The sequence below is a fragment of the Notothenia rossii genome (genome assembly GCF_949606895.1).
Source record: "Notothenia rossii genome assembly, chromosome: 3".
Lineage (NCBI taxonomy): Eukaryota > Metazoa > Chordata > Actinopteri > Perciformes > Nototheniidae > Notothenia > Notothenia rossii.
Genome location: NC_136901.1, coordinates 41,968,543 through 41,983,170, shown reverse-complemented (window position 1 = coordinate 41,983,170; position 14,628 = coordinate 41,968,543). Strand labels below are relative to the sequence as shown.

General features: G+C 39.4%; 3 protein-coding genes across 3 annotated transcripts in view; 2 read left to right on the top strand and 1 right to left on the bottom strand.

Annotated features, from left to right (window-relative positions):
* The window catches only part of LOC307033696 (butyrophilin-like protein 2), a 99,757-nt gene extending 99,085 nt beyond the window's left edge, over positions 1–672 (bottom strand). The window contains exons 1-2 of the mRNA XM_079672237.1: positions 475–672; positions 243–274 (exon numbers count right to left, since the gene is read on the bottom strand). Of these exons, the coding sequence (XP_079528363.1) occupies positions 243–274; positions 475–536 (94 nt within the window). The 5' untranslated portion in view covers positions 537–672. The remainder of the gene's footprint in view (positions 1–242; positions 275–474) is intronic.
* A 1,261-nt stretch (positions 673–1,933) lies between these two features.
* Positions 1,934–5,133, top strand: LOC307033694 (general transcription factor II-I repeat domain-containing protein 2-like). The gene is made up of 2 exons (XM_079672233.1): positions 1,934–4,123; positions 4,325–5,133. Exon 1 carries the CDS (start codon positions 2,290–2,292, stop codon positions 4,117–4,119), a length of 1,830 nt encoding a protein of 609 aa, XP_079528359.1. The 5' UTR covers positions 1,934–2,289; the 3' UTR covers positions 4,120–4,123; positions 4,325–5,133.
* Positions 5,134–5,720: 587 nt separating this feature from the next.
* Positions 5,721–14,628, top strand: part of LOC307033693 (serine/threonine-protein kinase DCLK2-like) — a 22,806-nt gene continuing 13,898 nt past the window's right edge. Inside the window, exons 1-2 of the mRNA XM_079672232.1 lie at positions 5,721–9,477; positions 14,495–14,628. The exon at positions 14,495–14,628 is cut by the window's right edge and continues 264 nt beyond it. Coding sequence (XP_079528358.1) covers positions 9,042–9,477; positions 14,495–14,628 — 570 coding nt within the window. The 5' untranslated portion in view covers positions 5,721–9,041. The remainder of the gene's footprint in view (positions 9,478–14,494) is intronic.

The window sequence follows — 14,628 nt, the reverse complement described above, 5'->3', positions numbered from 1 at the left end:
AATAAATAGAAAATCAAATGTTAAAAAATATATTAATTATTCAACACTTAATAAAATAAGCTGCTCTGTTTTTGAACCAATTTGTAATACTGATGGACACTTCCTATCCCTTTAATTAATCTGCTTGTATTCATGAAAACAGTTAGTTATTATCTTTTAATTTAAAACACACAGAAATTACATGGTGCCATTTTCTTACAATTTATTTTTTAAATACAAGATAAAAACTAAATTGTACTCACCAGTCCTTTGGGTCTGGATGTGCCACAGGAAGCTGTGTTTAGAAAACAAAACACAAATAATCACATAATTATTGAGCAATATTAGCTCACAAAGAAATGTAACCTTGTAGGACCATCCATTTTGTTATGCATGCAGTTCAGTTATGTACCCAATTAGATTGCATGTGAAGGAGTCAATGCACTTTTGATTCACACAATCTGCAAAGCATTTAACCCTCAACTTTATTCTAACCTTGAGGGCCCTTGTTGTGCTGCATGCAGGGGATTGCCTCGACTTCGAGGTGGAGTGGTCATTACGCTGCATCTTGCTTTATCCTTAAGCTTTTTCTTTCTTCTTGCCACTTCTTTCTCTCTACTCTCCTTCCTCTTTCACTGAGGTCTGACACGTCCTTCTTCTCTGTCTTTCTTCCACCTGTCCTTCTCTTTATCCAGGTACTGCTGCCTTCTTTCATTGTCTGAATCCCTTCGTGCCCTGTAGCGTCGCTGCTTTTCTGCATTAGACAACATTTCCTGATAAATACATTCATACCATTATATCATATCATTTAAGACTATATATAACATATATGCATATTAAACAAACAATACATAACAACACATGCTGGAAATAGTTAATCATCTAGCCCAGGGGGGTCAAACTAAATGTCATCGTGGGCCACATCAACATTATGGTTGCACTCAAAGGGCCGGTTGTAACTTTCAATCTCAATCTTTATTTACAGCAACGCGAGCAAAGCGACGGAACCACAATGCAGTTCGGCAAAGCGTGACGTCACCCCATTCAAAGTGAATGGGCAGAAGCGTTAAAGCTTCAACGCATGCCGTCGTGTGGACAGGCCGTAACAGGGTGGAAATGTTATTCTAAACTTGGCTATTGCTACATGTGTGATGATAATCAAGCTAGCACTTGGTGACAACAGAAAAATATATTTGATAGATATATTCACCATATTTTCTAAATGTAAGCATTTTGATCAGTTTCCACTCAAGATGAACATAACAGGGTGGCCATGTTATGATTCACCGCAACAGTTAAGTTCTTGAAAAACATTTAAAAAACGTTGAAGGAAGAGTGCATACCTACTCTGCTTCTTGAAGAGGATTTTCCCGCTCAAAATGTATCCTTCTTCTTCTTGAGTCATACAAATAGTATAATAGTAAAGGGGCGTGTCCAGAGGGATTCACATCAAGAGTAACAGGGGGGACATTCAAACAGGGGACACACTTTTTAAAAAGCTTTAAACAATAAATATGAATTAACAACACAAAGTGTAGAATTTGTTTGTATTTGTTTGTTTTCTTTTTTTATAGAAGTTGAGCAAACATTATTTGGGACCCTTTGGGACGCAGCAATTTGGCCTACTTGTGCTAAAATAGAGTAATTATTTAGAATTTTGAATATCCTGGGTAAATAACATTGTTGTTTTATGGTAGAGGGGAATAAACATGTAAACCCAAGCTTTTAAAAATAAGCATTAGACATTTTAAATGCAATATATGATATAATGCAGGGTTCCCCAGACTACGGCCCGCGGGCCGCATACGGCCCGCCACGCCCCTTTGACCGGCCCTCCACCTCTCTGCACCTCACCATTTGAACTGGCCCAAAGAAGAAAAAAAAAAAAGAAAAATTATAAAATATATTTTTTAATATTTTATTTTAGTTGTCCAACTTGTTTTGTGAAATAATAACATGACTCTCCAAACGAGGGCGGTAAACGCTGTTCATTCCGTCACCTGAGATTAGAACTCGAGGCCGTCAGTATGTAGTGGCCAGAGCGGCTCTGGTAGTGGCCATGAGCCAAACAGTGGAACTGTCAATCAGATCGCCAGCGCCTCTATCACGCTTTAAAAGCAACGTTATGTAACGTTCTGGTTGACATCTGTTACATTTGCATCTTGTTTTTTTAACACTAAAATATATTTTTATTAACCATTTATATTTTATATAATTTAATATGTGTGTCTGTATTATTTATATGACGTATGTTTATGACCGAATTTCCGCCACCTTACAAGCTGATCGAAGTCATGTGCAGAAAATATTATGCTACAGTTGAACAGCAGTGTAATGGCGTGCAGTAAAGTGAGGAAAATTGACAGAGAGTGTCGGGTTTTTAAAGAACAATGGACCAAGGATTATTTTTTTGTTCCATGGAAGGACCGTGCCATTTGTATTATAAGTAAAGACAATGTGGCCGTGTTTAAAGAATTCAACCTTCGCCGCCATCACGAAACCCGGCACGGAGAGTATGCTAGCTTGAGCGGGCTAGCGAGAGATGATAAGGTTCGGCGTCTGAAAGGCGGACTAGCTGTTCAACAGGATGCCTTCCTTCGTCAATCCCGGGTCAACCTGGCTGCTGTCCGAGCTAGCTACAAAGTAGCTAACCTACTGGCTACCCACGGCAAGCCGTTCACAGACGGAGAATTCGGGAAGGCCATGATGCTGGCTGTGGCCGAGGAGGTGTGTCCCGAGAAGACAGATGCCTTCCGTGGGGTGAGTCTCTCAGCACAAACGATGACGAGACGAATTGAGGAGATGGGGGGAAACGTGTTTGACCAACTGAGAGAGAGAGCCGCAGAATTCAAGTGTTTTGCTTTAGCCATGGATGAAAGTAATGACGTACAGGACACGGCACAACTGTTGATTTTTATTCGTGGAGTCAACACACGTTTTGAAGTGTCAGAGGAGCTGGCATCACTGAGAAGCCTAAAAGGCACAACAACTGGAGAAGACCTTTTTGTCGAAGTGTGCAAAACAATGGGCGAACTTGGTCTGCAATGGGCTAATTTTGCCAGTGTCACTACAGATGGTGCGCCTAGCATGGTCGGATCTACGAGGGGTCTAGTAGGGCGCTTGAACGGCGAGTTCGAGGAACGAGGTCTCACCCCACCGATTCAAGTCCACTGCCTGATTCACCAGCAAGCGCTGTGCTGCAAAGTTTTGAAGTGGGCGTCTGTGATGAAGGTGGTTGTGCACTGTGTCAACTACATCCGGAAAAATGGTCTGAAACACAGGCAGTTCCAGGCCTTTCTCTCCGAGCTGGGGTCTGCTCACCAGGATGTGCTGTACTACACCGAAATCCGGTGGTTAAGTCGAGGCAAAGTATTGCGCCGTGTCTACGACCTGCTGCCCGAAATCAAAACCTTCCTCCAGTCTAAAGGTGAAACGGTACGGGAGCTGACCGACCCGGAGTGGAAATGGGACCTCGCTTTTTTAACTGATGTGACTGAACTGTTGAACCACCTCAACCTACAGCTCCAAGGCAAAGGGAATCTCATCAGCGACATGTATTCCCACATAAAAGCATTCGAGGTCAAACTGCAGCTCCTTGTGCGACAGGTCCAAAAGCTGGACTTCAAACATCTCCCTGCCACCCAAAGCTACTGCGCCGAGAAACCAGCCGCCCCTTTCCCAGTCGCGAAGTGCAAAGATGCCCTGGAGATGCTGCAGCGAGAGTTCAGTGTGCGCTTCCGCGAGCTTCATGTCAACAACAAAGACATAAGTCTGTTCCAGAACCCCTTTGCTGCTGACATTGACGACGCTCTTCCCTTTCTTCAGTTTGAACTAGCCGAGCTGCAGAATTGTGATGTCCTTAAAGACGCATTAAAGCCTGACCACCTCCTTGAGTTCTATGCTGAGCTACCAGAGGGCACTTACCCAAACATTAAACAACATGCTCTGAAGATGTGTACCGTTTTTGGCAGCACCTACACCTGCGAGCAGACGTTTTCCCGCATGAAGCAAATAAAAAATCCAATGAGGAACAGACTCTCAGATGAACATTTGCATCAAACTTTGAGACTGGCAACCACTAGGCTACACCCAGACATCGGACTTCTCACCAGCCAGAAGCAAGCACACAGTTCACACTGATATGGTAAATATACTGATTTTAACTATTACAATTTTATATGGCTGTAAACATGAACTATGATTTTTTGATGAAATATGATTAATGTTTTTAATGAATTTTAATGAATAATGCTACACTGTATTTGTAAAATCACATCACAAGGAACAACAGGCAGCATATTTATGTAATTTACTGAATGTGTCCAATGTCATCCCTTTATGCCAGGTTTCCAGGCAGCAAGAGAGGGGACTGCAACTGCTGACCTCAAAGATCACTGCCCATCCATCCTTCCTTCCACCCTGGCTACAAGTACCAATTCAGTTCACCTACTGCACATATTGCTGACTTCCCATTCTGTTACTCTCTTCTAGTTTAACCTGCCGAGGGTTTACTGCTCAGTCTCTCCTCCCAATCTCTTCTCTCAGCATCTGCCTCTCCATCGTTGTCTCTCTCTCTCCCTCTCTCTCCTCTCTCTCCTCTCTCTCCTCTTTCTCCTCTTTATGCACTGCCCCTCATCTCAATCTCCTATTTCAAAGGGATGATAATTGTGCTGTAAAAGTGTTTGGGTGCTCATTGCATTTTCACCTTGAACAAAAAAAATCTCACCTGAATATACAAATAAGAGTTGGTTAGTTGATATATTGTTCACCAAGTTTCTTGTCTTGATGATTTCTCATCTCACTGTAATATAGGCCTACCATTTCTATTGTATCACTCATAAACTGTCAATCACCATGTTTTTCTAACCTTTCCTTGCTATTTTTACATGGTTGTTATTAGAAAATAAAAGGAATACCTGTGGTATTTCAAATTGAAAAACATGTGAAGTACTCACTTCTTTTGCAAATCACTTGTAATGATGAACTATTTTGTGCTAGAAATTATGGCTATAACAGGCAGTGGCCTAGTATACAGCCCACATGATCGATCCCGGCCCCTCATCACAGTCAGGAACGATAATGTGGCCCCCAGAGAAAAAAGTTTGGGGACCCCTGATATAATGTGTTGGGCACCTAAATGGCACCGAATGCTGGAATGACTCATATGTGTTTTTCTCCACTAGATGTCCCCACATCTTTAATTGCATTTTTTTTTGCAAACAAGGAAGCACTTCAGACTCACTGTTACTCACTGACTGAATAATCTAGATTCTCACATCAAAAGTGATATTAGTTTGGCAGATAATATCCTCATTTAGAGATCATTATGGGGGGAAAAAGGCAAGAATAATCAGTGTTTGGGAAGCCATCATTGACTTCACTCTGTGAGACGTTGAACTGCACCAAAGCTACCAGGGAAACATCTAACTGGGTTAACTATAGCTCAAAAAGAAAATAAGGAAATTACCTTTTTTACAAGTCGTTGAGAAGAATCAATCATTTTTGGTGTTAGGTTTGGATAATGCACTGGCCATGTTTCAATAAGTCGTAAAAAAATGCTGTAATATCTTTATTTACAAACATTAAGACACAAATAACCCCTTCAAACCTTTTAAACCATAACTGAGAACTTAAAAACTCCCTATGAGTAACAGGCAGGGACTTCTGAATTAATGCCTATAACAATTTTTTCCCCGTATGCTATGATGGTTCATGTGTACATAACATCATAGATTGTCCACCTTGTCATGTTGGGATGAATGGTTGACTGGTTTGACAGCAGAGGGTGGGGCTGTTTGGCAGCTTTGTGTCCCAGCTGTCGCCCCCACCCACCCTGGATACACTGAGGGAGGGTGGGGTCTCTTCTTCCATGTGTCCCAACAACGTATATGAAAGAAAGAAGAAAGAGAAAAGGATGCAGGTGAAACGTCGAGTAAAAACCGGATTGTATACATGTTTTATGGTCAAAATATCAAGTAAGCTGTGTTCACATACATAACGCAAACAATTGTGTTAAGATGACTGTCAAAAATGTTAACTATAATAAACATAATATCTATATATCTTGTTAAATAAGAGTACAAATTACAAATTGTGTTTTTTCGATTCTGCGCCAGACTATTTCTTGCCATATTTAAAAAGTCCCTTGAAACGGAATCATTTCACAACCAAATTTGACATTTTGTCAACGTAAATATTTACTAATACTGCCAAATACATATCTGCAATAATCTAATTTAGCTGATATTTAACTAACATTTAAAAACCGTAACCTGAGCGGTTTCATCAAAAAACATTGAATCACGCCTACCACAACTTCATAAAAAATGTAGCCCACTAACAGGGGAGAATTATTTATTACTTCAACCATTATAGTAATTTGTCATTATTTATTTATTAGGTTTTTCCCCCAATCGTTTCTACAATCTTTTGTTAACATAATACTTCTTTTAAAACCATTAATAATGATGTTGTTACTGTACAAATGAATAAAGCCATGGTAAAGCAGCATAGTAGTAGTGGTATTAACATAATGAAGTAGCCTACTGTGCTTACAGTTGGAGTAAGTATGGATAATTGCAGTAATATAAGTAATGGTGGCAATAGGACTAGATTTAGAGTTGAATTCACAAGGCTATGGCTATCGTGTGAAGAAAATCAAGATTCGTTTTAAACTAAAGTAAAAGCTTTGGCCCATATCTGATTTCCTGGCCAACGTCTACTGTTTCCTCTTGGTTTCAGTCTTAATGCTGTGCTAAGCTAACTGTCTCCTATCCGGGTGCTAAGAAGCGTTAGCTGTTACCTCCTCAAAGCATCAACGAATTTAGCAAAATCTTTATTTTAATTTTATTCTAACTATATGACCAAATGCAGCACCTTTAGCTGAATAAAACGTTATTTATGTTTTAATAATATCTGATTTCCAGGCCAACGTTGACTGTTTCCTCTTGGTTTCAGTCTTAATGCTGTGCTAAGCTAACTGTCTCCTAGCCGGGTGCTAAGTAGCGTTAGCTGTTACCTCCTGGAAATTATCAATTAATGGAGCTAAATCTATTTTGATTTGACTAAAAGTAACACAACAACACCTTAAGCTCAATGACCACATTTTATTTTGTAATGGTACGTAAAGAGGTTTTATAATTAAGAGTTTCGGTTTTAACTACTAGCTTTAGAGGGAGAGCTAGGCTAAGCTAACTATCTCCTGGCTAAAGCTTCATCTATTCTACAATGAAGTCAGTGGTGGAAAAAGTATTTAGATTCTTAACTTGAGTAAAATGTGTAATACCACACTGTAAACATACTCAATGTCAAGTACTGCGCCGAGAATTGTACTTCAGTAAAAGTATTTAAGTACAATTATGAAAATTTACATAAAGTATTAGGATTAAAATTACTAGGAGGGACTCCTTGCTGGAAAAAAAATAGTTTTAAGCAAAAGCAGCTAATCTTCACATTCAATCAATTATCTATTAACGCACTCATGGTTTTAGTTATTTAAATATAATGGTGGATGATTTAATATTTATCAAATACTCACATTTTAAAGGGTTTTCCTAAGCAAAATAAGAATGTATAAAGTAACTTGTCAATAAATGCAGTGAAGTAAAAAGGTACAAAGTATAGAGTAGTATTAAATGAAAGTAATTCCAAATTGTACTTTCCATCACTGATTACATTTAAAAATAAAACAAATAACTTGAAGATATAGTTGTTTTTATTTAATTTAATGTAGTCCAACACTATATTATTGTATGTTTGTAAGGTTAAGATATTTGATTATCTGCATTATGACGATATAACTTAAAAGAATTTGAATTTGAGGGAGAGACAAAAGACAGAGAGAGGAAGAGAGAGCTAGACAAAGACCTGGAGAGAGAGATGGAGGAAGGGGAGGGGGGGAGTCTGTCATCACGTATGCCGGGGAGGAGAGGGGAGGGCCGGGAAAGGGAGGGGGGTTCACCCGGTCTGTCGGTCTCTCCTCCCTCTGCTGCAGCCGCCATGCTGCTGTAGGTCTCCGTGCATCCCGGTCCGGTGTCTCTCTCCTCCCCGCCACTTCATCTCTGAATCCCGGGTTAGCAGGCTCGGTTGTAGCTGTCTGGATCCACCGGAACCTGAACGCAACACCGGGTAAGAGAGGAGAAAGCCTCCATAGCAACAAACCGGTTTAACGGCCTTATTGCTAGGTAGGTGCCTCCCTGTCCGTGTGTCAGCACAGCTTAGCGTTATAAGGGCGGAGAGATGGATAAAGTAAAAACATGTATCATATAAATATCAACTTATTTATGTATTTGAATGCACAAGATCCTGTTCTGCTTCTGGCTGCAGGTGCATTTTATGTGCCCGCAGAAAATCAATGGACAATTCTTCTCACTCTGGCCTTGCAGGACATTTCATTTCACTAAAGCAAGACGGTTGTATTTCACTTGAAACACGTTTTGCATGATGCTTTGAATGCACAACATTAATAATGTACATGCAAAAGCTTAAGGAAGCAAATGTATTGATGGTAAACCTGAATGCAAGCTTGTGTTCAGTGTTCTTAAATACTGAATTCAATATATTTAGAGATATTTGAAGGTCTATCGTATCAAATATAATATATCATATGGACACATAAAGCACATAGGTGATATATAATGTGATGCATAAACTCCTATTTGGTCTCTTGCTGCAGATACATTTAATTGACTGCAGAAAATCAATGGACAATTCTCATGCTGGCCCTGCAGGAAATTGATGGTACACTGAATGCAAGCATGGGTTCAGTACTCCTAAATACTGAATTCAATATATTTAGAGTTATACATGTGCAGGTTGTTGGAGGGAAATCATGTCCAATAGCCATTTGATTGTAATCTCTTTTGTCGGCAGTGATGGAGGATGAGAGGACGCTGAGGGAAAAAGTGTGACACCAACAACCGGCCGGAGAACCAGGACTATAAGCCCTTGGTGTAAAGAAAGCAGTTCCAGAAGACAGGAGTCATTGTTTACCGCTGTTGGACGATGCATCCTGTGTAGCCAAGACTCTTTTTGAACGTTTCTGGTCCAGTTTTGTCACCACCATGTCTTTGAGTAAGACCCTCGAGTTGGAGCACTTTGACGAACGAGACAAAGTTCGCCGAGGACGATCCACCCGGACCAAAAGAGATGATACAACATCTGGAAGAGGAGGAGGAGGGTCCGGTCCAAATTCCCGGGCCAGCAGTTTGGTCCCGAGTCCGGCCCACAGCGCTAATTGTAGCTACTACAGAACCAGGACCCTGCAGACGCTAACCTCGGAGAAACGAGCCAAAAAAGTCTGGTTTTATCGCAACGGAGATCGGTACTTCAAGGGTTTGGTGTACGCGGTGTCCAGCGATCGGTTCAGGTCCTTCGATGCACTGCTGATGGAGCTAACGCGCTCTCTGGCAGATAATTTACATCTTCCACAAGGGGTTCGTTCGATCTACACGATAGATGGCGGGAAGAAGATCACCAGCATGGACGAACTGATGGAAGGTAGGACTCAGAAAGTTCAGGTATTTGGGTTCAACATGTAAGAAGTAGAAAGTACAGGTATTTGGGTTCAAAATGTGAGAAGTAGAAAGTACAGGTATTTGTGTTCAACATGTAAGAAGTAGAAAGTACAGGTATTTGAGTTCAACATGTAAGAAGTAGAAAGTACAGGTATTTGTGTTCAACATGTAAGAAGTAGAAAGTACAGGTATGTGTGTTCAACATGTAAGAAGTAGAAAGTACAGGTATTTGTGTTCAACATGTAAGAAGTAGAAAGTTCAGGTATTTGGGTTCAACACGTAAGAAGTAGAAAGTACAGGTATTTGTGTTCAACATGTAAGAAGTAGAAAGTAAAGGTATTTGTGTTCAACATGTAAGAAGTAGAAAGTACAGGTATTTGCGTTCAACATGTAAGAAGTAGAAAGTTCAGGTATTTGGGTTCAACATGTAAGAAGTAGAAAGTACAGGTATTTGAGTTCAACATGTAAGAAGTAGAAAGTACAGGTACTTGTGTTCAACATGTGAGAAGTAGAAAGTACAGGTATTTGTGTTCAAAATGTAAGAAGTCAAAGTAAAAAGTTGTCAGAAAAATAAGTAGTGGAGTAAAGTACTGATACCAGAGAAATGTACTTAAGTCCAGTAACAAAGTATTTGTACTCCACTACTTCCCACCTCTGCTCTTACTTACATGTATTCAACATTTTTGGAAACTGAGAAGATCAAAACCACTATTTAAACTCGGATGGGCAAATAGATTATTATAATTAGTATTATCGTTAATCTAGGAAGTAATTGGCAAAATGAAACTAAGATTGAGTTGCAGCCCTTTTGAGTAACTGGTAACTCAGAAACACATCTAATTTGTTGAAACATGTTTATTTGTCGTCATGCTGAGATTAAAACCACTATCTGTACGCTAACTATGAAGCTACATCAAGGGGTAGCGGTGCAACTAATTAGTTATTACTTAGTTTTCTAGACTAATTGCTTCATTTGGTCTATACAATGTTGGGAAATAGTTAACAATTCCAAGATGATGTCTTTAAATCTCGGTTTTTTTCAAAGAAATTCACTAAATCCAGAAATTATCCATATGGCTAAGTATCAGCTTTCTTGCTTAAAGATGAATTGATTAATCATTGCGGCTCTTATAAGGGTCATGTTATTTCCAAAAATGCCACAGTTTGTTGCTTAGAATATTAAAGAAGTTAAAATATATTTTAAGATACACTTGCAGAAATGTGTTGATATCTTCGGAGTCTTGCTATCTGTCTTCAGTCTTCATGCTTCAGGGTTGGGAGTTATATATTATATATTCACCAGTGTTTCCCACAGAATTTCATTCTATTTGTGGGGGCACTGCCCCCCCCCCCCAACGTTCTTGTTGCTCTGTGTTGCGTTGTTAATGAGTGAAACACACCGGAGTTGAGGATCTGTTGGATTTATTCTCCCAAAAATATAACTTACAATTTACAATTTAGGCATTTAGCAGACGCCTTATTCCAAAGCAATTTGAAATGACCAATTACAGGGACATTCTCCCTGGAGTAACCGAGGCCTTGCTCAAGGGCACACTGGTAGTGATGTTCCAGGCAGGATTTGAACTCGCAACCTTCCGATCATCAGCCCGCCTCCCTATCCATTAGACAAAAAAAAAATATATATATTAAAAAAATATTATATATTAATAATAATATATATTTTTTTTTTATGAGATCCATTCGTGACGGACGATATTTAATTGTGGTGGCCCGCCATAAATAAATCAATGTATGGGAATCCTTGAATTATTGAAGTCCTTCCTGTCGCTTTCTCCATCAACCTATCGATTGATCCGTCCTCCTTAAACTTCCTCTCTGTCCGTCTCTGTTGGGCAAACATTCCTAAATTACTTATTGATGTGGACAGTCAGGGACTCACGAGCAGAGTTTACATTGTAACCCATCAAATACTCTATCTACCCTGCCGTCTTTCCCTTCCTGGTATCCCGCTGTCCGACCAGTCTGAGTAACTGCACTTACTCTCAGTGTTGATGTGAGACTGGTTCCTCTAATGATCATCAGCGCCAGGAAGCTGCTCGACGTAATAAAGACGGATGCATCGCTCTGAAAGGAATTAATAAACTCAGAGTGGACCGTGATGTGGAAACTGGTCATTTACAACTTCTCTGTGCAAGCCAGGGGGGAACATGGAGGCCTGCAGGGGTTAGACAGATTCTACCCACAGATTGGGGGTTTCCTGCTGAATATTTCATGTTTTAAGCGCTTTAAACGAACTCCTGCAGACGTTTGTTGAATGAGACATTGTGTGGATCGTCAGAATAATAATCTGTAACTATTTTAATCAACATTTTCATACAAATATGTCAGAAAAAGCAGTTTTGAGGCTTTAAAATATAGATATTTAGCACTTTTTCCTGTTTGATATCACATTAAACTAAAGATCTTTGGGATTTTGACTGAAAAACACGTCATTTAAAGACATCTATTTGGACTTTTAGAAGATGGCATGGACAAATATATTATTATTATCGTTAGTCTAGGACAGTGTTTCTCAAAGTGTGGTCCATGAGCGCCCCCTAGTGGCCCGTGAGTATATTGGTAACATTTCACATTTTAAATTAATTAATTAATTAATTAAAGTTTTCCGCACTCTCGCGGGAATATCTCCGCAAAGGAGCGAGCTTAAGTTTCACTTTTGATTGCATGCTATAGCCCAGCGCAACACCTTCGTCACACATGTTGTCACTTGTTTGTACCATTTTCAGGCGATTTGTAATCTGTTCTAGAAAAACAATGTGTTTTTTTTTAGATATCAAGAAGCGTATAAAACAAACAATGGATGTATTTTATGAACATGTATCCATGCTGGAAGTCGATCTAGATGTGTTAGGAGTGAGATAGAGATTATTATCTAATATATGCATCCAATGAAACACTGCATGAAGTCTGTTGATGATCAGAGGCTGCTTTTGGGGCAGACCATGCAGGCCAGCCCGATGGTCACCAAGGTTCATGTTTTAATAGCATTTTTACCAGAAAAGCCCAGACGAGCCTCACATTTGAAAAAATGGCTTACACCTCAGAGGGTTAAAGTATTGTCATACTGATATTCTGTACAAACTGTGAAGTCCACTGAGACAAATGTAACATTTGTGATATTGGGCTATATAAATAAACATTGATTGATTGATTGATTAAACTTGGGCCTGCGACCATAGTTTTATTGTATTTAGAAAATCCACAGCGGAGGTTTATGTCGTACTACATACGGTGTATTTTGCATGTCTCTCAGTAGCCAACGATCTGTGAGTCTGTTGGCTCGGACATAAACTCTGTGATAAATGTAGTGTACATTTCATATGAGGTGGGAAACCTGAGAGCATTTTAAATCGCATTTGAACTAAATGCTTATTTAATCTGTAGTTGTATTTGTATTGTTGATTAAATGTGTGAACGAGGTGATATACAGTAGAGAAGGTTAAGCTGTCATCATTAGGCTGTTCTGTATTGTTGGAGTGGTAAGCAGGCCTTTTGTTTCTGGATATTTGTGGAGTCAGGTGGTCCGTGAGTGTTTTTTTATTGGTTAATTGGTCCTTGGTATGAAACAGTTTGAGAAACACTGCGCTAGGAAGTAATTGGGACAATGAAACTAAGATTGAGTTGCAGCCCTTTTGAGTAATTGAGGAAGTGAGATTTTCCAGCCTCTAAAATCTAGGTATTTCCTGTTTTATATCACAGTAAAGATCATTGGGTTTTGAGTGACAAAATGGCATTTAAAGACATCGCTTTGGACTTTTAGAAGATGGGATGGACACATATATTATTGTAATTAGTATTATCGTTAATCTAGGAAGTAATTGGCACAATGAAACTAAGATTGAGTTGCAGCCCTTTTGAATAACTGGAGTTATTGTTGGGGAAATATATATTTTTAATGCTATCTTTGTCTTTGAACCTGTGTCCACGTTGCTTGTCGACACAGAAGGTATTTATCTAGTCGGTCAGGTATTTGAATGAAAACCCAGAGCAGTGCCGTCCTGCTGGTTTGAATAGCAAAGTGAAAGTCAGCTCATGGAGAGACAAGGTCACACACATTACCTGCAGAGTGTGTGTGTGTGTGTGTGTGTGTGTGTGTGTGTGTGTGTGTGTGTGTGTGTGTGTGTGTGTGTGTGTGTGTGTGTGTGTGTGTGTGTGTGTGTGTGTGTGTGTGTGTGTGTGTGTGTGTGTGTGTGTGTGTGTGTGTGTGTGTGTGTGTGTGTGTGTGTGTGTGTGTGTGTGTGTGTGTGTGTGTGTGTGTGTGTGAGAGTGTGTGAGTGAGAGTGTGTTTTTGAGGTTTACACGGGCTGACAGGTTAGTGTGAGGTGAAAAGAGGAACGATTGAAGGTGAGCCGTTGTAACCATATAAGGTAAAACAGGAAATGACTGAGTTACTGTACTCGTGATCGGCTGCAGGGGAAATCTAATAATTTATAGTTTTAATAATATACATAATTTATTATATATTAAAGAGGCACCACTGCTATCGTTCAAAGTCGATTAAAAGCAAATGTTTTGGTAATGCATTTAAAAGTAAGAGGTCTTTAAAACGCATCTTTGGTGCTATGAAACTCAAGATTTTGGTCCATTTTATTTGGCATATTTTAGTTAATTTACCTGTTTACAATATTCAGCTTTCAATGTATTAATATGTGTACAAATGTGTTGTGCAATTTCTAACCTATTTTTGTAAACTTCATTTATACAGTTTTTGTTTTAACTTATTAAACTTATTTTTACCATATTTGTTCTTTTTTAAAATATTTATTTTAAGTTTTACCTCTTTTGTTTACAGTATCATTTGAATATTATTTGTGCTTATTTGTTATTTTTTGTAATACATTTTTACAATATTTATTGCAAATTTTACCCCTTTTTTGTTTATTTTACAATTCTTTTGCTATTTGTTACATTTCTCACCTTTTTGTTTCGTCTATTTCTTTCTAATCTCCACTAATACAACGTCTACCCCCTTCCCTCAGGCGAGTGCTACGTGTGCGCCTCCAACGAGCCGTACCGCAAAGTGGACTACACCAAGATCTCCGTCCAGAGCTGGAAACCGGGCGTTGCCATCGGCCCCTCCTCCTCCTCTTCCTCTCGACCCTCCACTGTGTCC